The 25,169-nt window shown below is 41.9% G+C and overlaps 1 protein-coding gene and 1 pseudogene across 4 annotated transcripts in view; both read right to left on the bottom strand.

Moving 5' to 3' along the window:
- The window catches only part of LOC113019946 (carnitine O-palmitoyltransferase 1, liver isoform-like), a 34,373-nt pseudogene extending 30,588 nt beyond the window's left edge, over positions 1–3,785 (bottom strand).
- A 9,381-nt stretch (positions 3,786–13,166) lies between these two features.
- The window catches only part of LOC113021421 (serine/threonine-protein kinase BRSK2-like), a 34,119-nt gene continuing 22,116 nt past the window's right edge, over positions 13,167–25,169 (bottom strand). For all 4 annotated transcript variants that reach the window (XM_026166073.1, XM_026166074.1, XM_026166075.1 and 1 more), the window contains 3 exons: positions 20,035–20,143; positions 16,350–16,439; positions 13,167–16,257 (listed from right to left, as the gene is read on the bottom strand). In XM_026166073.1, the coding sequence (XP_026021858.1) occupies positions 16,043–16,257; positions 16,350–16,439; positions 20,035–20,143 (414 nt within the window). In that variant the 3' untranslated portion in view covers positions 13,167–16,042. The remainder of the gene's footprint in view (positions 16,258–16,349; positions 16,440–20,034; positions 20,144–25,169) is intronic.

The following is a 25,169-nucleotide window of genomic DNA, read 5'->3' as shown; positions in this document are numbered from 1 at the left end:
GACCCCAAAGCACTTTACACATTCAGTCATCCACACATTCACACACTGGTGATGGCAGCTACATTGTAGCCACAGCCACCCTGGGGCGCACTGACAGAGGCGAGGCTGCCGGACACTGGCGCCACCGGGCCCTCTGACCACCACCAGTAGGCAACGGGTGAAGAGTATTGCCCAAGGACACAACGACCGAGACTGTCCAAGCCGGGGCTCGAACCGGCAACCTTCCAATTACAAGGCGAACTCCACAATCGCCCCAAGATGTAAGTACAACTCCTCCGGTTTCATATGCAAAAAAAATTATTGCCCTAGCTTACATGGTTCCAGTTATACAGGGATTTAAAAATAATTAGGCAAAACGGAGCGTGCCCACTCCGACCGGTTAATGACATATTTTATGTAATAATTTATAAAATTAGGTTAGAAACGATAGAAGACAAATGGCACGATAGACACTTTTCTATCGTCCACACGATATATATCGTCATATCGCCCAGCTCTAAATGGTAAATGGTAATGGTAAATGGCCTGTATTTATATAGCGCTTTACTAGTCCCTAAGGACCCCAAAGCGCTTTACATATCCAGTCATCCACCCATTCACACACACATTCGCACACTGGTGATGGCAAGCTACATTGTAACCACAGCCACCCTGGGGCGCACTGACAGAGGCGAGGCTGCCGGACACTGGCGCCACCGGGCCCTCTGACCACCACCAGTAGGCAACAGGTGAAGTGTCTTGCCCAAGGACACAACGACCGAGACTGTCCAAGCCAGGGCTCGAACCGGCAACCTTCCGATTACAAGGCGAACTCCTAACTCTTGAGCCAGCTCTAGTAGCAGCTCAGCAGTTCTGGGTCTTCTTTAGTCACCATTTGTCTTTCATGATACTTCAAATGTGAAAAGTCTGGACCGCAAGCCATTCAGCAGCCGGACTAATTTACTAAAATGCCATGCTGTTGTAATAAGTGCAGTGCGTGGTTTAGAAATGTTTTGCTGAAATATGCCAGGCTTTCCCTGTAAATTATGTCATTTGGATGGAAGCAGATGTGCAAGCTGCAAATCACAAATTTTTTTTTTGTGAGCATTCATTTTGTCAGTTCAAACATTTGATGCATTTTCTCTGTTCAACTCCAAATAAAATATGGGTGCATGAAATTTGCAAATCTTTGCAGTCTGTTTTCATTTACATTTTACCCAGGGCACCAACTGTTTTATAACCTTGCACTGTTTTTGTAGTTACACTGTTAAACTGCTTTACTGTCAAGCAGTTACACACTTCACTTGGAATTTCCAGGAAAAACATCACTTGGGATGCTTTTGTGCTTATATTTGACTTATGCTGTGTCACTATAATGCTGCTGCCGGCAACTTGTGGCAATATATTTATACTCTAAACTAGAGATGGACCGATCCGATATTACGTATCGGTCCGAAACTAGCGTAAATCACTGGATCGGATATTGGAGAGAAACAAAAAAATGTAATCCGATCCATTAAATATCAAAAAAGCACCTCACAAAACTTGCGACACAGCATAACTCGGCTCATAACCGTAGCACGTCGGACCAGTGAAAAGGGAAAAGGGGGCACAAAGACATACTTTTCTTTCTTATTCTCATTTAAAATGTCGAGCTTTTAATAAATAATTATCTGAATCTTACACCCAAAGTTTTAATCTGATGTAAAATGTATAGAAGTCCATTACTGTATATAGTAACTATTAGGTCTAATATACCCTAGTAAGCTATAGTACTTTTTCCTTTGGGAGGGAACCATCTGTGCAGTCTGCAGTTCTGTTGAAGAAAGATGTTGAATCTATTTAATATTTATTGAAAAATAATTTATTTCTGTGCTTTTTTTTTTTTTTTTTTTTTTTTTTTTTTTTTTACACACTGCATCAAATTACAGTTGATTACGTCAATTAAGCATCATGAGGTGGAGGGTGGGTGGTTCCCTATTTTATTTTTATTTTTTTTGCTGGGAGTTTTAAAGCCCTATTAGTTAGGTTGCTTACTCTTTAAAATACCAGAATAGGGAGGATGGAGCAGGTTTAAGTTTATTAGGTTGATCAGTTTTGCTGAACTATGAAATATTTTGGCTGCAGTGTATTTTTTTTTTAAACATACAGGTATAAAAGAATAGCTTTAGTGGGGGGTTTTAAACTTGAGTATGAACTTATACAAAAAGCAGCAAGATATTAAAAAAAACTGTTTTATTGATTAAAAAACACTATATTGGATTCATATCGGTATCGGCAGATATCCGAATTTATGATATCGGTATCGGCAGATATCCGAATTTATGATATCGGTATCGGCAGATATCCGAATTTATGATATCGGTATCGGACATAAAAAGTGGTATCGTGCCATCTATACTCTAAACGAGGTAGTCTGTCATCAGTGAAAGCCACGACAGATGTTTTCCACCACTTATGTTTAAACTAAACAACTACACTTCTCCCCCCACCTATGTAACCAGAAACAGGTGAAACGGACACTTGACCTTTCACTGGCTTTGCACACTTCGACTAGCTACAAGCCATTGCACCTTTTCTAAATGACCTCTGTAAATTCCTATAGGATTCCAGTCCTGTGTGAATGAGACGTCGACAGATGTTTTTTTCTTTCTATCGGGTTTGTTTTTCTTTACTCGAAGAGTTTAAATTATTGGTGGAGACAATTCAATAATCGCTGGATATTAGTGGGGACATGTCCCTTCCGTCCATGCCAAATCTACGCCCTTGTGTTCTAGTAGCGTTAGTAAAACTACGAAATGGACTGTCTTGCTGAAGCATCTGAACAACGTAGACAAGCTGGTTTTTCCTGCCGTTGGCGCGCGTGCACACGAGGAGGCGCGCGTGCACACGAAAGCATTAACATACACTACCTTAATGTAACGTATAGCCAGTAGGAAAGCTGTTTCTAGCTTTTTAACACGGAAGTTAAACTAGCACACACCAAACACGGGTGCTTTAAACAGTGGTTTTAAACTCTTACCAGTCTACTTAACTACTATCTTAATTATCTTGCCCACCGATCTTTCAGACTGAGAGTTAGATGCCATAATTAGCTTCGTCAAACTTTGTTTTGGAATGTCTTGCATATTCTTCTTTGTATGTTTCTATATTTACACCCGCCCATGGCACAAGGTCAAGTCCAATGAGTCAGTTCTGTTTGGTGTAAGGGCTTGTCCCAACTCACCAAATCAATACAAGGGAATAATGATAGCAGATTTGAGTATCGGGGAACTTTCCCACCACCAACCCGTCCTGGATACGGCTAAGCTCCTTCCATTCTTGGTAAAGAAAATGCCAACAGTGCAGCCATCCTGCTCACTCGCAATCACTTTGTTTTGTAGTCGCTTCTAAGTGTGGAGCGTGAGCTACCAAACAAAAACAGCTGCCACTAAAACCCCACACCGAGATCACTTGTGTGAACTACACCGTGTTAGTTAGCATATATATATACTGCAAGTGCACATTACTCCCATTTCACTTCAACTTCACAGTGGTCCATTCATGCTCGACACCAGCTTCCACCCCGCGAGATTCACAAAAGCCAAGAGCGCGGAAAATGTCCAGAATAGTTTAAACTGAGAAGTTAGATTTTTCTTTTAAGGTCGCAGTTCAAACAGTGGTCTTCAAAGTTAATCTAAACGTACCTCTGCAGTTTCTCCGTGTGAAGTTTAATACGCAGACGCTGGTACGAACCGCACCTCTTCCAGCAACAGAGTGCACGCCACAGATTGAAAACCCCCAACCGCTCCGCCGTCTGACAGAGATCGTCTCTATGTACAAAGATGCTGCACTCTCACACGCTCATGGGCCTTAATGTGTACGCATAATGGACATATGGCAAATAACATGAAATTGACACAAAGTTATAAAAATACATAGAAATGAAGTGTGTGTGTGTGTGTGGGGGGGGGGGGTATTTATGTCACTTTGACATAAATACATCAAAGGCAAATGTATTTATGTCAGAGTGAGACGTCTTTGCTGTAAATTTCTCCTCAAAAAACTACTGTCAGTGTAGGAAAACCCGCCCACTTGTGATTATAATACGCTCCTTTTTCTCATTAATTATAGCTTCTGAATTACATGAACGGGACCCTGGTAAGCAACATCTAGAAAACAAAAAGAAAAGAGTGCGAGACAGTCTTAGTTTGCCTTTATTTTATTTTTATTTTATTTTATTTTATCCCTCTACTGCATGACTTTTTAATTTTGGGGAAAAAAATTATTTCTCCCTATTTTGGGGGAGCTTTAGGGTCCCTAATAATATATCAATCATAAATTTGACACCCAGCCCCCCCAAACAGATATTGGTGTGTTGCTTCAAGGCAACACTGTGCGACAAGGGTACTAAAATGCCAAGTTATTCTATAATAAGTTGTATTAGTACAAGGATAAACAAATAAATACACAACAAATAAACAATGTAAACATTTCACAGAACAATAAAACACCAAAATGTCCAACATTTGACCCTAACCCCATGCACGCGCACGCACACACACACAAACAGACACACACACACGTTGTGTTTCCATCACTTTTGGGAAATTACATTAACTTACCGTAATTGTCGGGCTATAAGCCGCTACTTTTTGCACAAGCTTTGAACCCTGCGGCTTTTAGTCAGGTGCGGCTTTTCTATGGATTGTCCATGAGCGGATTTGTTTTGTTTGTTCCGCTGTTGTACGGCACTACGTTGCCTGGCGGAAGGATCGGGGTTCAAGAGTGGTATGTTGGTCACATGTCCATCCGTCAGGCAACGTAGTGCCATACGAGGTAGCGCGAAAAACAAACTTCAAAGTAGCGCTACGCGTTCAGCGGGAGACGTGGATGACGAGCGGCGATAAACTTGCGAAAAGCAAGTTATGCTCAACTCCACTGGTGGATTCTGACAGCGTGGAAAAGTGTGAAAACATCCACGATCACCAACGGATTTCGAAGGGCTGGACTGTTGCATGATGGAGAGGAGGACACCGCCACGGCCCTTCAGAGGGTGTTTGACTCTGACTCTGACAACGAGGATTTCTTTGGTTGGTTTTGAAAGTGACAACGAAGGAGAGAAGCGGAGAGTGGATGACGAAGCCATCCTGAGCCTGTTCGTTTCCGACACTGGAGGAGAGGACTTTGGTGGTTTTAGTGCGCAGGAAGAAGAGGAAGATGGTGGTGAAGGACTGACTTTTCTTCTTGTTGAAGCCGTGTCACTGCACCTGAGCCTAAAAGGTAGGCCGAATCTATTTTTCTGGTGTGCTGTAGGTTACTGTTATGTACTACATTTGTTACTCATTTATGAAGCACAGTACATGTTTCGTACTTGTAATTACCGCTACTTGTACATATACCTAAAAAGTTATGCAAATATGTACCCATAACTTGTTTTTCAAAATATTAATAAAAGTGATTTCTCCAAACAGCCATCTCTTTCCTGACAATTCCCTTTGTGCATATTCTCTTACATATGATAAGTCAACATTGAAACACCTGCGGCTTTTGGTCAGGTGCGGCTAATGTATGTACAAAACAGGATTTTCCCCTGATTTTAGCTTGTGCGGCTAATATTCAGGTGCGCTCTGTAGTCCGGGAAATACAGTACATTCATTTCCTGGAGACTTATCCTGACTCTACCCATCACAAGTCCCTGCCTGAACCTTACCCTAACCCTGACTCAAGCCTTCACCGTAAAATTGAATGATTTACCTTGCAATTTGTCCCCATAAAGTAGGCGAGACCTCACAATGTGAGTGTGTAAACAAATTTGTGTCCCTACACCAATAAGTAATACACGACCACACACACACACACACACACACACACACACACACACACACACACACACACACACACAGCACACACACACAGCAAAATTGGTATGGCCCGGATCAGGCCCACACAATGTGCTTACACATGGCCCACATACCGCAAAGAATGACGGCCCTTTGGTCGCCCAGACCTGGTTTGCCAGAGGTGGCCCACACATGGGCCAGCACAAGGCCAGTTTCAGACACACTGGTGTTCCTGTGCTAGCCCATGTGCGGATTAGCTCTGGCAAACCTGATCTGGGCCACCAAAGGGCCGTCATTCATTGCGGTGGGCCATCTGTAGGTGGTGTGCTGCCACGGACCAGTTGTAGACACACTGCTGGCCTTGTGCTGGCCCAGAAAAGTTTCAGCTCTGGCCCCAGATGTCAGCCTAATGTGTACCTTAATCAAGCCATGTAATAACAACATGTGTCAGAACATGCAAAACAGTGCAAAAGTAACATGCCGAAACTCTGTTCATGCCAGAAGTCAGCCGGCTGCTGTCAGCTGGCTTGATACCAGATCCAGACCAGACCTGCTTGCTATGTGGGCACTAACACACACAGACACAGGAACTTTACCAACTGACCCCTGACCCCGAGCTCCTAAGTGTCCCGCAAACCTCATTCAGGGATCCACTCCTCTACTTCAATGTCACTCCCTGAAAGCTCACTGTCCTCACTTTCTGAGGACAGAAAGTGCACATTCCCATTTACATCCATGTCCTGTAATTATGAGTAGATTTTAAAGTAAAAAATATTGACTATGATCATATAAATGCACACAAACACATCTCTACACACATATGCAAATGCATTATATTGCCTGAAAAAAATTGGGCTGACTGCACAGTGTTGCCATGACATGTGTCTGGTAGCACTATTTGAAAAAAAAAACAAGTGGTTTTTTTTTTTTTGAAGGGCTAGTGTAAGGCATGAAAATGTGGCTTGTTGCCTCAGAGCAACGCTATGCTGTAGATGGTTATGTTTTGTTTTTTCGAAACATTTGGTTGCTTCCATTTACATCCAATTTTTTGTTCCCAAAAACAGAAAATAGATTAAAAAAATATGTGTGTGTGCGTGTGTTATTGATTAAATAACATTTTAAGTAACACGGTCCAAAGCTCGTTAGGTTAGTTGGTGACAGAAAAATTCTGTCTTGGCTGACCTGTGGGGCATGGCAAAGTAGCAGAAGAGAAAGCGACAGGGCCAAGAAGCAGGCTGCATTTATTGTATGAGCATCAGTATGGCTAAACATTTAAACAGCTGCAGAGAGACCAGCAGAAGGGAAAGAAAATGCAGTGAGGGTTGGAGAAATACCACTGAGGCAGAGAGGGCTGGTGGACAGGATACTAGTTGGCAGAGCGACTGATGCCTACTTCTCAAAGATACAGGTTGATAAGGCCCGTGGCAATGGTTAACCTATCTTATCCAAAGATAAGATGTAGTCTGAGCAGGTGAAAGAAGAGTAGGTGTGCAGGAAAGTGGGGCTCAGACACCGGAGCAGAAGGTGGGAGAGTTTATTGCTGGAGAATTAGCTGGTCTAACATCATTCAGGAAGGCTCCAGTTGGGTTGGGTTCCTTGTGGAAGCCGTCTATGATCTCCTTTCAAGTCCAGCAAACCTACACGTCCTCCTGTCCTCTGTGCTAAATAGCTGAGTTCAGTATTGAGGCACAAGTGAAACTTGCAGACCCTACAGACCAAGTTTGACCTCAACATGTTCCCCTACCTGTTGCAGTAGCTGCAGGTCTGGCTGATGATATAGACAGGTGGTTGGGTCGTGGTACAATTGTAAGGAGCAGAAGAGTTGGAGTTACCTGAAAATGCTGAGCTCCTTCAGGAGCAAGACAAGTGGATTCTGGTTGTTAGAATCCAAGAACACCTGATTCCTGAAGATTTTTAGTGACATGGCATCCACAACAACAGCTTTACAGTGTCACATGTAGATGAGCGCATCATCTGTGAGGCTGACATCAACTCTGCATGCAAACATTTGTATAATCCACCTGTTGGACTTCTTGGAGTTACAGTAGAGCATCAGTATGCTGCTTTTTTTTTACTGTTTGACATGGTAACTTACCTATTTCTTCATCTTGGTGTCACTGCAGAGCTGGTGGCCTGCAGACAGTGGGGGTTGAGGATATAGTGCTGGCCAGGATGGAGACAAGATGGCAGCTGGTACCCGTGGCTTTTTGTTCAGGTATCAGGGGGAAAATGTGGGGCTCTAGTGCCCTTGTTTAGAACCACATCGTGAATGAGGCAGTCCTCAAAGGCACTGGCAAACAATTTGAATCCTCATTTGTCTTTGTTGCATTTCTATACCACCTTGACCTCATCCACTGACTGCTTGGAGATCTGTGGCTCACTCCTGAAGGCAGTAATCATTAAGCTGAAAAGTCTTGAAGAATAGATCAGTGTCTGGTGTTCTGAGTATTGTCGTTGTCTTCCTTTATCAGCCTGAAACGTCGCAGACAAAGACTTGGCATGACGTTCCTGAGATGAGGGCTCCTGCTCCCCATTGCCCAGTAGTGATGAATGGAGGACAGCTCAGCAATCCCCATGTGTATCAGGATCATCACAAAGTTCATCATCTCATCTTCAACAGTGGCAGAGGTAGTTTGGATGTCCTTTAAAGCAGCGGTGCCTAACCCCCGGTCCATGAAAATATTGTCCATGGCGCAAAAAATGTTTGGGACCGCTGCTTTAAAGGTTTCAGTAAGTTGGCCTGGTACCTGCTATCATGTTTAAATGGTGAGCACTGGTACTCAGCCAGGGCTGGGTTTTCCTGATCAGGTTTAGTTGGCTGTCCGTTGGCTTCTTCTTCTTCTTCTTCTTGGTGGGCCTCTTGGCTTGTGATGCTGGCTAGTTATCATCCTTGTCACTGCATTGTTATCCACAAGCACCTCAAGTGCATACTCCACACACTTTCTCTTGGCAGAGTGGTCCATGTCACATAGGCCTGGAGTGTTGACATCGTGGGTTGGTGGGATAAAGTTGGGCTCTTCACATTTTCATCTTCTTCCTCCGTACCCTCACATTAAATGGGCAGAATGGGACAACGACATTCTCCATCATTCCGTAAAAGAGTTGATTAGGCTGCTATGTAACTAAAGAGATAATGTAGTTGAGTCAACATCAAGGCCACTTTTAACTATTTGTGAAGGTAAAGAGAATAAGGTCCAAGGTCCAACAGACCAAACCCACACAGATTTCATTATTAGTTTTCATAATTTCTATAAATGTGTTATCTTCTGACGGGAGTCCCTTGGGTTGAAGAACAACCCTTCAACCATATGATATTTGACTTTTAATAATTTGCCACTGTTATACATATGAAGTCCTAACCTTCAGTGTTATTACTGTAGGGCTGTAGTTTGAAATGGTCCAGGCCACTGGTGATTAGTCAGCTATCATGACTTCATTGTGAGAAGCTTGAAGTTTGCAGATTGGCTGGGAGAACTCTACGTGGTTCGACGTCCTCATGGAAAGGCATGGGGAAGCCATTTTTGGATTTCCCGTTTCACCAAGTTACCAAATACAGTAACCTCTACTGGGAGAAAAAGAGCTTACATCATGTTTGATATTTTGTCACCAAAATGATGGACTGAGGAACACCATCAAGTGCAGAGTGTATTAAAGGGCGTCTTGCGATATACGTGATTTGTGCTGTTGAGTTGCATTAACTGAGGAAAGGAAGGAAATGACAGGAACTAATAACTATGATACTGATTTCGATACAATTTCAAGTAAAGATAATTACTCGGCATTTTAATGAGTTGAATGCTTTGAAACACATCACAGACACACACATACATATATCCATTGTTGTTTATTGGTCAGTATTTTTCACAGGCAATAATAATCATTGTCATAATAGTGCACTTTTCCTCTTTTGTAATTATACTACAGACATTTCTCTTTGTCATTAATTGGGTGAGCTGTTTTCTCGACCCCACCCTCTCCTACGCTCCACCTCCGCCCTCCATTTATTTCTCACATCATGAATTTCTCCAGAGTGAAACATTCTTTTTCTTCTGTGTGGAGTGTGGGTCACAAGATGGGAGTTGGGAGTGGGGCTTGAGTGGCGGAGCAAGGGCGGACATGGAGGAGGGACATGATAGGAGATTATAGTCGTACAACTTTAACTGCAGAAGAAGAATGAGCAATAATGATGAGAGGAAGAATTGTATGGTGACTACAGTGTCAATAAAACATAGTGAACGCTACATAGATATGGATGGCATACAATGGAGACAGGCACACAGCGTATACAAATGTATACAGCATCTTTGTCGAAGTATACTGGGTATAAAATGTATACAAGAGGGGTGGTTATATACGGAGGTGAGATATGTGCATGTGGTGAGGGATAGGATGGGTGGAGCAGGAGTCCAGGAATACAAAGGGGAGGAATGGGAGGAGGAAAATGTAGAAAATCTTAAGTGAATAGGTGGAGGATAAAGGAGGAAATGAGTGAGGGGGGAGATTTCTTTCAATAAGGGAGTTTTGCGCAATCAAGCCAAGCACCCTGTTGTGTCTTTGAATGGATTAAAATGCAGTGTTTGCTCAGTGGAGCAAAATTTAGAAGGTTCCTTTCCTCTTCTTATTTCAATCCTTTAGCTCTTTTTCTCTTCTAAGTGGATGAAAGATGAACCTTTGTTTTAATAAAAAGATCTAACACTACCTTTTGTGTATTTGAGTGTGCAACTTTAACACTCGCCAAACTCTGACCTGTCAGGTGTGTGGATCTCACTGCTGGGTTTTCCCACAGGTGTACATTATGAGAATGGGAATGGAAAAAAATAAAATTTTTGAAGACAGCACAAGTGATTGTATCCACTAAAAGGGAAAGATGTCAAAACGTCATGAGGGGCTCTGCTGTGAAAACTTTCATTTTGCAGCTTCTTCTTTTAAACTATTTATAGGCAGCTGAAGCAGAATTTGTAAAAGCAACCAGGAATATAGCAAAAAAAAGAAGGAGAAAAAAAAGATGTAATGACAAACACGCCTGAAGGTCAGTGAGGAATGAAGCTGGTTTGCATGAAACTACACAAAATGTTTTACAAGGAGTGCACATGACTGCTCTGTAAACTGTTAGCATTGTAATACTTGGCAGTGTTTGAGCTAAATGTCAATGTTAGCATGCCAAGCAAGTAACGTCCTCTGGGGCTCAAATATGAAGCCAAAGTAGAAGCCCAAAAACTACAGTACCTCAAATGTCCACATCAGTCCCATCGATTTCCATATTAAAATGCAGAATAAACTCATTTACACGGTGGTACAAAAATAAATAAATATTTGTTTTCTTGTTAGCTAATATCCCAGGGGGTGACACTTTATATAACTTGCCCTTACATAATTTCTTAATAATAACATTAAGAATGAATAGGGCTGTTTTGCGACTGGGTTAGGCCTGTAGCCTTTTGCTAGCTATCACCTCAGCTAACTGGAGACACTGTACTGGTATTCTAGAGCAGTTTAACGCAATTATTTGATAAATAACATGGCTTGGCTTTTGTTCAGAGTGAAATTATATTTTATTAGACTGTTAGTAATAATTAAGAAGTAACTGTGTGCAGTGTACCCACAACAGTTACACACAGTCTGTAAATGCACCATGCTAACCAAACATGCCAATTCTTAACTGATAGCTAACTGTTAGCTCAGCAATAGTCATTGGTAGCTCTGAAACAGTAAGATTGTAATTGCTATGTGTATATATTGTTAATATGCAAATGTTCAGCAGGTATAATGCTCACCAAGTTCTTTTTTTTAGATGGGCCTAATAGCATGCTAACATTTACCAGTTAGTTCTAAACACAAAGTGCAGAAAACCACCTAGAATACATGAATTTGGTGCCAAATTACTAAGCCAATTTAGTGGACAAACTGGAATTTTCCCACTCAAATCAATTCAATAATTAAGATAATGATACTCCTTTTATCCACAAAGACACATATCTAACTGGGCTGAAAAGGACCTTTAATTTGAAAGGCCTTAGCGTGTGTGTTGTACATAGAGACACACAGAAACACGGACTTCTTTGTTACAACAAGTAATTACATAACATTCCAGCAGATTATCATCCTGCTGTCTTTTCGTTTGAGGTCTCAATTAAGAAAAAAAAATTGAACTGAACAAACACCTAAAAGAGGCAAAGACTCAGCACTGAAGGTATTTTATGTGTGTGAAATCTTGGTCTCGCATTATAAAATGGACATCTCTAATGGCAAAAATAATAACAAAATAAATCTAAAGTGCAGAATCACAACATAAAGCTTAAAGGGCTGTTTTGCAGCATTAAAATGTTAGAATTTTAAACAAAAAAACTTTGGACTAATTGTTTAGTTTTTGTCTGCAGTACCAGACATCTAACTAACACTTCCCTGTCTTTATAACCACCTATATCCATTATTGAAAATAATCCAGGAATGCAAATAAATACATACACAAATACATAAATACATTAATAAATAAATAAATAAAATTTTTCAATAAATAGACAAACAAACTATTTCTGCCCTCTTAAATAGTTTCAAAAACGTTTCTTGACATTCACATGGTTGGTGCTATCTTGGTGTTAGACTCTAAAACTTAAAAAACTTAAAAAAACAAAACATACCCATACGCAAAAGCTGGATCAGAGTATAAAAATGAAATACAGTAGAAACCAAAAAAAGCATCTTTCATTCCTTAGATGTGGCTTCATTTTCCTTGCCAGGCAGTTTGTGTACAGAGTCTTTATGACTACAGACACAAAGCAGTTATTTGTAACCTGCCAGTTTTGCATTGTTATCAAAGGAAATGCAGCTGAGGATGGGTTTCTGTTGCCCAGCTGTTGGGCAAAAAAGCAAACAAACACCTGGGTGTCCTGTTTAAAAAGACTTCTTCCACATTTACCTTTAAGAGGACCTATTATGATTTGTATGTCTAGTGTTAAGATATATTAATGCAAACATATTAATGCAATGAACATATGTAAATGTAATGCCAGTGAGCCAAAGGATTTCCGTCAACTCACAGTACAAGCTGACATCAACCAGAATGAGTTTCTTTTCTTCATCTGCTACAGTCATAATTCAGTCAGTACAGTTTACAAGCTCTGGGTCCTGCCCCTCTGCAGGCTTCCAGAAACAAGACAATTGGAAGAAAGTGGGCTTGTAGGGAGGGTCTAAAACAGGGGTGGGCAACTCCAGGCCTTGAGGGCAGGTTTTAGATGTGTCCTTGAACCAACACAGCTGATTTAAATGGCTAGATTAGCTCCTCAACATGTCCCGAAGTTGTCCAGAGGCCTGGTAACGAACTAATCATGTGATTCAGGTGTGTTGACCCAAGGTGAGATCCAAAACCTGCAGGACACCGGCCCTCGAGGCCTGGAATTGCCCACCCCTGGTCTAAAACGACTGAAGGGTTACAGGTAGGATTTTTAAAAGATTAAAGAAATTATATTTTAAAAACTGTAAATCATGCAATGATGCTCTAGTGTTCCAAAGTAGAAATATCATGGTCTGGAAATGAGCATAGAAGTTCCCTGCAAGTCATTTCTTAATTGTCTTTTCTATTGAGGGAGAGGTTTGAATTTTTCTCAGTACAATATTCACATGCACATATATCTGCTGCTCGGTAGAATCAGCGCCCTACCCTGCATATAAAGGTTTAGCAAATATTGAGCTGTAGCTCATTGTATTCTAAATTTATCAAAATGAAATTGTCATATTTGTCCAGCATGTGCTGGCTTGTGTGTAACTTTTAAGAAAGAAATATCAGGAATTTTACAAACCACTTATTAAAAAGAACTACAAAAAGGAAATTACATATCTGCTAATTTCAATGATTCTGTTTCAATCTATTTAGGTAACACAGAAAAGGTAGCTAAACTATAAAGCTAGCAGTGTGTACAGCCATCCAAGAATACTGCATGAATGCTAAAATCTGAATAAGGGTGGATAATGTTTTTCCATCGTGTCATCGCTGTCTGAAAACAGCACTGTTCATGCGAAATGGATAAGATAACTGAGTTATTTGCAGCTTTCAGAATTCGGAACTTCATAAATAAAAAACAGTAGATATACGACTCATTTTTCTAAACCAAATTACTTGACTGCCATCTGGTTGCAGTAAAAAGACATGTCAAGCCTAAACTCCTATTGTGTGCGGGATCTCTACGTAAGTAGCCATTTCCAGAATTTATGCCAGCGGGATGGTCAGATGGTGATGTGTAGTCACATTTCAAGGGAGATATACATCAGGTTACATTACAGATTGTAGCACAGTGCTTCAGTAAAGCCTTGATGGATGCTCAATCATCCAAGGAAATCATCCAAAGGAAAGTTAAGCTAAGTTAAACGATTTGCTGATAGTGTGTTTCAAAGTTTAAAGGCTGGCAGTTTCACCAAAATTTTAATGACGATCTGTGTAGGTTCTCACTCATCACCAAGTCATCATTAAGACATGCTACCAACAATCAGAAATTGAAGACAAATTTACTCACAACACTTTTGGGTAGCTGGAGCTGTTTGATTCAAGTTGGCCTTTATAAAGACACGAAAAACAAAAATGGAGAGGATGTGTAGATACATAAACAATCTCTTAGGACCTAATAAGTTCTAAAAATATGTTACTGTAACTTAAGTCAAGCTATCAGGTGAATATTTGTGGGTTTCCAATGTGACCGTATCCTGACGCTGGTTGGACTAACACAGACTTGTGTTAGAGCAAGGACAAAAAAGGAAAAACAGAGAAATGCTGAGAAGCTTAGATAAGACAATCAGCATTTGACAGGTCCACATACTTGCAAGGCCTTCATGTGCAACTGCTGTTTGTGGAAAAGGAGACTGGTTATTTTTAACGCTAAAGCTTCATACTAGCTTTGTCTGAACGCTGGCGTGCACTTTGCCAGGGAACAAAGATTTTGTCACTTCTTTGTTGGAGATCCACTTATGGAAGGTAAAGCTTGATTTAGACTTCTGCAGGAAATCTACATCCTAACTTACGCAGTAACCAGAAACAACCAGAAGGTTGCAGCGTAGGGTTAAAATGGGGTTCCGATTAGGGCGCAAGTTTAAGACGTCATAGCCAGTATGTAGAACAGAACTACGGTGAACAATAAAACCATGTGTATATGGCATGTGAATGTTATATGAGACAAACCTCTTTTAACAAAATATTTCTCCAAGATTGCTTTGGAGGCTTTTCACAACTTGTTCTTCTTTTCTACTACTGAACGGATACTGCTCGACCTCCTGTGTTTATGTATCCACCTTTTTCTCCCCTAGCATTGCCTGTGGTGTGTCCTAGTGTCCTTAAAATGGGGCTAAATCTAACTGGATATCCACTTTTTCTTCTCCTTCATTAAAGGCAATATGGTATCATAGCTTTAAATAAGTGTAATTCAGAAATGACTGTGGGACTTCTCATACACTCAAGCAAGTTGTGTTTGTTGATTAAGATATTCACTTTGCTGTAGGGTTATGTTACATAGCTACATCAGATCCATTGTCAGCACAGCATTAAGTTGGCTAATAATTTAAGAATTAAATCCATTTTCACAACCGAGTCTAAAACAGGACTCTCCCTATAGCTCTTGTTACTTTCATTCCTTAACGCAGCCTTCAATTAGAAACTGATGAGACGAGAGCAGAGATGGTTTCCTGTCATGTTAGGTGATGCTGAAAAGACTTGCTGATTCATGAGACAGCCAGGAAATGAGGAATGAGAATGCCTTGATGCGCTCCGTCACTGACCAACATCTTCACGAGCCACTCTGACTGACGGGTGGGAACTTGATTGTTGAGTTTGAACAATGTGTTGCATGTGATTGGTCAGTGGGAACTTCATGTGCTTTTTTTTTCGATCCATAGGAACAGGTGAACTAAATTTCTTCTATTTTCATAGTAAAGTGGAGCTTTTTGGACATCATTTGTTTTTAGGCTTGTCCCACCAGGGTGAAGCTATCCTTTAGGGCTAATTAGAGATCAGCTCCAGTAGTCTCCAAAAATATACATTTCTGAGAAAACGAGCCATTTCAGGGGGAAATCTTCATTAAATCCCTAGATCAGCTTCAAGGAAAATCTTCTCCCTTTTTCCATCCCATTGCTTAGGACTAAAAGTATGAAGCAAGGCAGGAAGTAAGGAAATAGGAAAGGAAAGAATGTGGAAAGGACTAAAGAGAGGAAGAGAAAAGGGCCCGGCATAGGGCCCTCACTTCTCTTCCACAACATTCTTTTCAAGGGTGAGCCTGTGTCCCGTTGGACGGCGAGAGTCTGGCCTTGTCTTTCCCCGACCCTCGTCTTTGTAAGACGGCTCCGCTGCTGCTTCCGCTACTGCTCCCCCCGTCTGCCGCATGCTCCCCCTCTCCCCGCTCCGATCCGCTTTCAGATCTCCTGGAGTTCTGACGTGTAGGAGTGCTGGGCTGGCGGGAAAGCTGACCGTTCTTCTCATCTAAACGGCAAGAGGTAAAGTTAGGGAGAGATGAAGTAAAGCTAACAAGCTACTACTCCGTGTGCTGTTGGTGGTGTGTTGGTGCTACTCACCAACCAATGCCTGCACAGAAGGCTGATCATGAGTACTCAGTAACTGAGCTTGAATGGTTTCCACTACCCTTTTGAATCTGCGGCTCGGACCTGAATAGAGGAAAAAATCAGTATGTCACTTATGAGTTAGTATTTTAGGTAAAAGGACAGTAGTCTAAAAGTCCAATTTCTACTGGGTTTATCCACAGACAGCATAAAAAGTGGAAACAGCTTCTGAGTCAGAACAATAAAGCCGATGTGAAAGCACCTTAAACCTGCACCAGATGACAATATCTCTGGTTGGAAAGCGACTTCCTATCCTTTGGAAGGAATTGAAAAACAGCTTTCTGAACTCGACCTTCGTGAACACTTACCTGCTGAGTTTATGGGTTCAGTAACTCATTTTGGGTCATGTTTGGCCCACCCAAACCTTTAATCAAAACTCTGATCATCACACATGGAGAATATGAAGTATTTCTTTGTATTTTCAGTAATACAGTTTGATCTTCTGATCATTTACTTGTTGAACTGCGCCATTACATGCTTGACCGTTCTTTCCTATGAGGAGATATCCAAGATGAAAAACAGGTCAAAAACAGGAGTGTTGGTAGCAAGAACCAAATGGATGAATTTGTTTTATTAGATGAGTTTCTCCTGTAAGGCTTTCCTAGTATATCTAAGCTAAATACCAAAACCTAGATGAGAATACCTTTATCCCTTTTTATTTATCCAAAACAATAATTAAAAAAAGAAAAGACAAATCCTCCAAGTATCAATAAGTTCTTAATATGCAGACCCACATGGAATACCTTCATTGCCCACTAGAGGGGCTCAGCTATTAAGTAAATTCTTGGCATATCTCAGCATGATGTGTGTGACAAGTGGAGGACAATAGAAGAGGCAGCAGGCCTAAAAGCTATCTATAGCAGATGAACAGTATGTGAAAGTCATGACCTTAAGAAACAGGAAGAAATCCAGCAAAGACCTGGCACAGGACCTGAGAGCTGAACTGCCCTTCAGTTGATCATCAGAAATGATCTCAGTGGAAGGGAAACAGGGCTGAGGTTGGCCAAATTACACAGGAAGTATCTTGATGCATGCTCAGTCATCCAGGTAAGTAAATCTCCAAAAGTTGATTCTGTTCATCTGGACGTAGCATTTTGTGGGAAAAACTTCTTCAGTTTCAGCTGACTGCAGGTTTCCGATCTTATAAACAGTACATTTGCATAATGACTGAAACCAGCCGACTGAAAGAACAATGGGCTGGGAGGTCAGTTCCTTAATCTTAATTATGCAAATTCTCATGACCACTGACCAAAACCCACTGATCAAAGCCCACTGATCAATGGCCATGAGTCCCATTCACAGAGAGTTGGGGAATGGCTGCAATCACAGCATTGTAAGATGGTGACAGATGTACCCTTAGGCCCCTCCTCGATTCAGAGATGGTCTTTCCCTTTTCACGTAAATGGCCTCCTTGACTCCGCCCTCAAACCAGCGTTCCTCCCTGTCCAGGATGTTACATCCTCATCATTGAAAGAGTGTCCACTGGCCTGTAGGTGTAAAGACTGCAGAGTCCTGGCCTGACGAGGTAGCTCTTCTGTGTTGTGCCATCCGCTTCGCCAGAGGTTGTTTGGTTTCCCCGATGTATAAATCCTGACAATCCTCCTGGCACTTAACAGCGTACACTATGTTACTCTGTTTGTGTCGGGGGACCCGATCTTTGGGGTGGACCAATTTTTGGCGCAGCGTGTTTTGGGGTTTAAAAGCCACAGAGACCCGGTGTTTAGAAAAAATGTGTCTCAACTCAGCTTTCTTTAGGAGCCTTTCCTGCTTTGACAAAAGTCCAGCTGGGATAACCACATTTACTCAGGGCCTTCCTGATGTTCTTCTGCCTCCCTGGCTGCTGTGTCAGTGGGGCTGGTGTTCGCTCTGTGTTGTAGCGTCCTGATGACACCCAGTTTGTGCTCCAGTGGATGATGAGAGTCAAACCTTAAATACTGATCCGTATGTGTAGGTTTACGGTACACGTCAGCTTTTAGATGTCCCCCATTACTGATGGAAATCTCACAGTCTAAGAAGGCTAACCTGCCACTTTTCATATCCTCCCTGGTGAATTTGATGGGTCGGTCCACTGAGTTAATGTGATCCGTGACATGTAGTACGTCCTGAGATTTGATTTTCACCCAGGTGTCATCCACATATCTGAACCAATGGCTTGGTGGTGTTCCAGGGTAGCATAGCAAAGCCCTCTTTTCCACTTCTTCCATGTACAAATTGGCCACGATGGGTGAAACTGGGGAGCCCATGGCACACCCATGTTTCTGCCTGTGGAACTGACCCCTGTATGTGAAGTAGGTGGAATGAAGACACAGTTCCAAAAGCAAACACACTTGGTCGATGCTGAGAGTGGTCCTGTTGCTGAGGTTGGTGTCATCCTGTAATCTCTTACGGACTACTACTACTGTTTATAATATTTGGGGAAACCTGCAGTCAGCTGAGACTGAAGAAGTCACTTGGATGAGTGACGAAACGTTTCTCCCACAAAACGCTACGTCCAGATGAACAACAATCAACAATCAACATTTGGAGATACACAGGAACTGGACTGAAAGTCAGTACTAACACGTCTTTGTCAACATGTGCTGAGAAGGTTAGCAGAAAGGTACAACAGTGACAGTACTATCTGGAAAGTGTCTGATTAGATGTCTAATGGCTTCATTTTTCAGCATGACAATAATACTAAACACACTTCCAATCCAGTAAAAACATAACCTGGATAGAAAAACACACAATGGAACACAATCGGTCATGGATTGGCCTCCCCAGAGCCGCGTGGGATCATCTTGACAGAGGACAGAACAAAAGGCAGCCAACATCCAAAGAAGAGCTTTGAATGTCCTTCAAGAACCTTGGAGAACTATTCCTGAGGACTACTTAATAAAGAAATAAGGAGAAAACATGCCTGAGAGTTCAAAGTATGTTGAAGAATAAAGGTGGTCCTACCAAATACCGTCTGTCAAGCTCAACTGCACATCACTGCACACATCTTCTGATTTCCACAGCAAAATCTAAAGACTTTAGTTAGCACTGTATTTTCCTCTGTTAGCTGATAAATCAGGTGCTGTTATTGGCTCAAACATGATGATGTCAGACCCAGTTTAAGTGTTTGTGATCGTTTCAGTAATTTTCTCTATCTTGTATTTGTCACCTTTAGGAATGCAGTCAACCATCCTCACAGTGGATTCAAACAGATTGTGAAGGAATGAAATAACACATGCATATAACAGAGAGTAATACAGTTTCATTAGTGTCAGCCTTGCTGTTTCTTGCTCCGAACGCTGTAGATCTTCTAGGAAAACAAGCTGGGCTTTTATTGTGAAGCAGCTGCAACAAAAATAGTGTATTTTCCAATGTGTTCATCACTGACAGTGACTTCTCATCTAATACTATAAATCTTAAACTATAAAACGAGACGTTTTTCCTCCATTGGTTGAATATTAAATTTGTTTTAGACGTATCACATGGCTAATTTCCCCCCTTTTCCCCTTGTTTAACCAAACCTTAACTCACAGAGGTTCTGCTTTAATCTGCTGAATGGGTGAGGTTGCAGAAACTGAAGTATGCCCCTGACACAGTGCAGCATTCATTTGCATCTGTCTGGTAACTCCTCACATGTGGAAGCGTTAGGACTCTGGTCTCCTACCTGATATTAAAGTGAAGGTCACGCTGTAAATGCCCAGCTCTCGTCTCCCTTCTCTCTCTGCTCGTTCCCTCTCTCGCTCCCTCTCTCCCTCAGAGAAAGCGATGTCCACCTACGGGAGGAAAAGGACTCTGTAAATCAAAGCGCCCACGTAATTGCTGCATTTTTGAAAACGCTCACTTTCTTTGTCATTGGAAATTTTCAAATTCTACACATAGTGACACCAGATTACCTCGGCTAAAGAGTTTGTAAAATAAACCGAGCAACCTTCAGCCGTACTCCATGGAAGATTAGACTATAACATTTTTTTTATTAATTTTAATTATTATTTTCAATTAAAATACAGGCAGACAAAGACTTTCAGTGGTTTACCACTTTACATATGAATAACATTTCTGATCTGTACACTGTGTAAGGCAGTATTTGTGTGTTATCAAAATAATAGGTCCGACTCAGCTGGGTTTGTGTTAAATAAAACCAAATTTAGTGCCTGCTTCATTCAGCACTATCAGCTGCTTGTGGGCCACACGGGACCCTGAGGGTAATCACCTGCTACAGCTCCATGACAAATACATACCGTTACTTAGAACATGAAGGTGACATTACTGTACTGTAGTACATTTGATGCTTTTCTTTATATGATCTTCAGTATATTATAAGACCTCTTCGAGTACACTGCAGCTCCCAGTTCTTTGATAAAAGCCTGAATAATGAACGCCATTACCAGGTGTGTTGACCCAGGGTGATATCTAAAACCTGCAGGACACCGGCTCTCGAGGCCTGGAGTTCCACACCCCTGCTCTAGTGCTTGGTTTAGACTTCTTGTTGGTCTGATTGTCTTTACTTGTTTTCATCTGTGGCTTGTTCCCCAGTTGTCTCCACTCATACAGGGAGTGCAGAATTATTAGGCAAATGAGTATTTTGTCCACATCATCCTCTTCATGCATGTTGTCTTACTCCAAGCTGTATAGGCTCGAAAGCCTACTACCAATTAAGCATATTAGGTGATGTGCATCTCTGTAATGAGAAGGGGTGTGGTCTAATGACATCAACACCCTATATCAGGTGTGCATAATTATTAGGTAACTTCCTTTCCTTTGGCAAAATGGGTCAAAAGAAGGACTTGACAGGCTCAGAAAAGTCAAAAATAGTGAGATATCTTGCAGAGGGATGCAGCAGTCTCAAAATTGCAAAGCTTCTGAAGCGTGATCATCGAACAATCAAGCGTTTCATTCAAAATAGTCAACAGGGTCGCAAGAAGCGTGTGGAAAAACCAAGGCGCAAAATAACTGCCCATGAACTGAGAAAAGTCAAGCGTGCAGCTGCCAAGATGCCACTTGCCACCAGTTTGGCCATATTTCAGAGCTGCAACATCACTGGAGTGCCCAAAAGCACAAGGTGTGCAATACTCAGAGACATGGCCAAGGTAAGAAAGGCTGAAAGACGACCACCACTGAACAAGACACACAAGCTGAAACGTCAAGACTGGGCCAAGAAATATCTCAAGACTGGTTTTTCTAAGGTTTTATGGACTGATGAAATGAGAGTGAGTCTTGATGGGCCAGATGGATGGGCCCGTGGCTGGATTGGTAAAGGGCAGAGAGCTCCAGTCCCACTCAGACGCCAGCAAGGTGGAGGTGGAGTACTGGTTTGGGCTGGTATCATCAAAGATGAGCTTGTGGGGCCTTTTCGGGTTGAGGATGGAGTCAAGCTCAACTCCCAGTCCTACTGCCAGTTTCTGGAAGACACCTTCTTCAAGCAGTGGTACAGGAAGAAGTCTGCATCCTTCAAGAAAAACATGATTTTCATGCAGGACAATGCTCCATCACACGCGTCCAAGTACTCCACAGCGTGGCTGGCAAGAAAGGGTATAAAAGAAGAAAAACTAATGACATGGCCTCCTTGTTCACCTGATCTGAACCCCATTGAGAACCTGTGGTCCATCATCAAATGTGAGATTTACAAGGAGGGAAAACAGTACACCTCTCTGAACAGTGTCTGGGAGGCTGTGGTTGCTGCTGCACGCAATGTTGATGGTGAACAGATCAAAACACTGACAGAATCCATGGATGGCAGGCTTTTGAGTGTCCTTGCAAAGAAAGGTGGCTATATTGGTCGCTGATTTGTTTTTGTTTGGTTTTTGAATGTCAGAAATGTATATTTGTGAATGTGGAGATGTTATATTGGTGTCACTGGTAGAAATAAATCATTGAAGTGGGTATATATTTGTTTTTTGTTAAGTTGCCTAATAATTATGCACAGTAATAGTCACCTGCACACACAGATATCCCCCTAAAATAGCTAAAACTAAAAACAAACTAAAAACTACTTCCAAAAACATTCAGCTTTGATATTAATGAGTTTTTTGGGTTCATTGAGAACATGGTTGTTGTTCAATAATAAAATTATTCCTCAGAAATACAACTTGCCTAATAATTCTGCACTCCCTGTAGTCCCGTCTACCCTATTTCCTTTGATGAAGCATCTGTGTATCTCTCCTAGTGTATTCTCTGTAAATGACGATTTTTTTATTTCTTCAAAATAGGTTAATTTTGCTCTGTTTTGGTTCATTCATAGAGCCAAATATTTGTCCTTTGTTCACATTTACATTTTAGTTTTACATCTACTTAGTTTACAGGGGTGTCCAAAATCATAGCATCAGGCTGCTTTTGTAGACCGATTACATCACAGTGACGCGACGAAGGCTGTCCAAATTCGAAGACTCCTCCAAATGCGTCCTTCATTTCCCCATTTTTGAAGGATGGGTCGGTGTATCCTTTGTGGCCCAACCTATCCCAGAATGCATAGCGGAGCCAATTCCAGTTTCCAACAATGGCGGCAGCTACAGTGGGGCAAAAAAGTATTTAGTCAGCCACCGATTGTGCAAGTTCCCCCACTTAAAATGATGACAGAGGTCAGTAATTTGCACCAGAGGTACACTTCAACTGTGAGAGACAGAATGTGAAAAAAAAATCCATGAATCCACATGGTAGGATTTGTAAAGAATTTATTCGTAAATTAGGGTGGAAAATAAGTATTTGGTCACCTCAAACAAGGAAAATCTCTGGCTCTCACAGACCTGTAACGTCTTCTGTAAGAAGCTTTTCTGTCCCCCACTCGTTACCTGTATGAATGGCACCTGTTTGAACTCATCATCTGTATAAAAGACACCTGTCCACAGCCTCAAACAGTCAGACTCCAAACTCCGCCATGGCCAAGACCAAAGAGCTTTCGAAGGACACCAGGAAAAGTATTGTAGACCTGCACCAGACTGGGAAGAGTGAATCTACAATAGGCAAGCAGCTTGGTGTGAAAAAATCAACTGTGGGAGCAATCATCAGAAAATGGAAGACATATAAGACCACTGATAATCTCCCTCGATCTGGGGCTCCACGCAAGATCTCATCCCGTGGGGTCAGAATGATCATGAGAACGGTGAGCAAAGATCCCAGAACCACACGGGGGGACCTGGTGAATGACCTGCAGAGAGCTGGGACCAAAGTAACAAAGGTCACCATCAGTAACACACTACAACGGCAGGGAATCAAATCCCGCAGTGCCAGACGTGTTCCGCTGCTGAAGCCAGTGCATGTCCAGGCCCGTCTGAAGTTTGCCAGAGAGCACATGGATGATACAGCAGAGGATTGGGAGAATGTCATGTGGTCAGATGAAACCAAAGTAGAACTTTTTGGTATAAACTCAACTCGTCGTGTTTGGAGGAAGAAGAATACTGAGTTGCATCCCAAGAACACCATACCTACTGTGAAGCATGGGGGTGGAAACATCATGCTATGGGGCTGTTTTTCTGCCAAGGGGACAGGATGACTGATCCGTGTTAAGGACAGAATGAATGGGGCCATGTATCGTGAGATTTTGAGCCAAAACCTCCTTCCATCAGTGAGAACTTTGAAGATGAAACGAGGCTGGGTCTTCCAACATGACAATGATCCAAAACACACCGCCCGGGCAACAAAGGAGTGGCTCCGTAAGAAGCATTTGAAAGTCCTGGAGTGGCCTAGCCAGTCTCCAGACCTCAACCCCATAGAAAATCTGTGGCGGGAGTTGAAAGTCCGTGTTGCTCGGCGACAGCCCCAAAACATCACTGCTCTTGAGAAGATCTGCATGGAGGAATGGGCCAAAATACCAGCTACTGTGTGTGCAAACCTGGTAAAGACCTATAGTAAACGTTTGACCTCTGTTATTGCCAACAAAGGTTATGTTACAAAGTATTGAGTTGTATTTCTGTTATTGACCAAATACTTATTTTCCACCCTGATTTACGAATAAATTCTTTACAAATCCTACCATGTGGATTCATGGATTTTTCTTTCACATTCTGTCTCTCACAGTTGAAGTGTACCTCTGGTGCAAATTACTGACCTCTGTCATCATTTTAGGTGGGGGAACTTGCACAATCGGTGGCTGACTAAATACTTTTTTGCCCCACAGTACTTAGTTTTAATATTACTCTTATTATTCTTTCTGGGTCACAAAATAAACTTTTAAGATATTTTCAGGCAAGAATGTAGCTGTGTAAACTTCAAATATCTGCTCTGTTTATCAAGACACCACATATTTGCATATAATGCTCCGACAGTTTCGGAGACGTCTGTTACCCACCAGCTTGATAGCTAGCCAGGGCGAGTAAAGCGAACTCCCGGCACATCGTTTCAAACCCCCCACGGGGGTAAACTCTGGGTAAACAGGATATATGAGTCACTTAGATAACTTAAAAATGTCATTGTTTGGCTTTTTTCAGTGTTTTATTTGTTCATGAGTAAATCGGTTTGGCTGTGATTAAAGTTATAGTTTTCACACAGCTGAATAAATGTCAAACGGAAAACTGACTAAACAGAAGTGTGAGATGGTCGAGGATTTCCGCCAGTGTCCTGTTTCTTATATTTTAGATAGCAAGGAGCAGACGGCTGAGTTTATTAAACTCCACCGAGACAGTGGTGACGCAAAACTGAAGACTAGACCCATTTCACAGCCGCTCACTTACGGCCTACCCGGCCTTCGGAGGACCCGGTCCACGTAGACCATGAAGGCCGGGTCCTCAGAAGGATGCAGCCTATGAATTTGGACAACCCCTACATCTACCATCTAGACCACTCACTGTACATTTACATCCCTCAAAG

The sequence above is a fragment of the Astatotilapia calliptera genome, chromosome 4 (genome assembly GCF_900246225.1).
Source record: "Astatotilapia calliptera chromosome 4, fAstCal1.2, whole genome shotgun sequence".
NCBI classification, from domain to species: Eukaryota; Metazoa; Chordata; class Actinopteri; order Cichliformes; family Cichlidae; genus Astatotilapia; species Astatotilapia calliptera.
The sequence above is the reverse complement of the archived record's forward strand: the minus strand, read 5'-3'. Positions and strand labels throughout refer to the sequence as shown.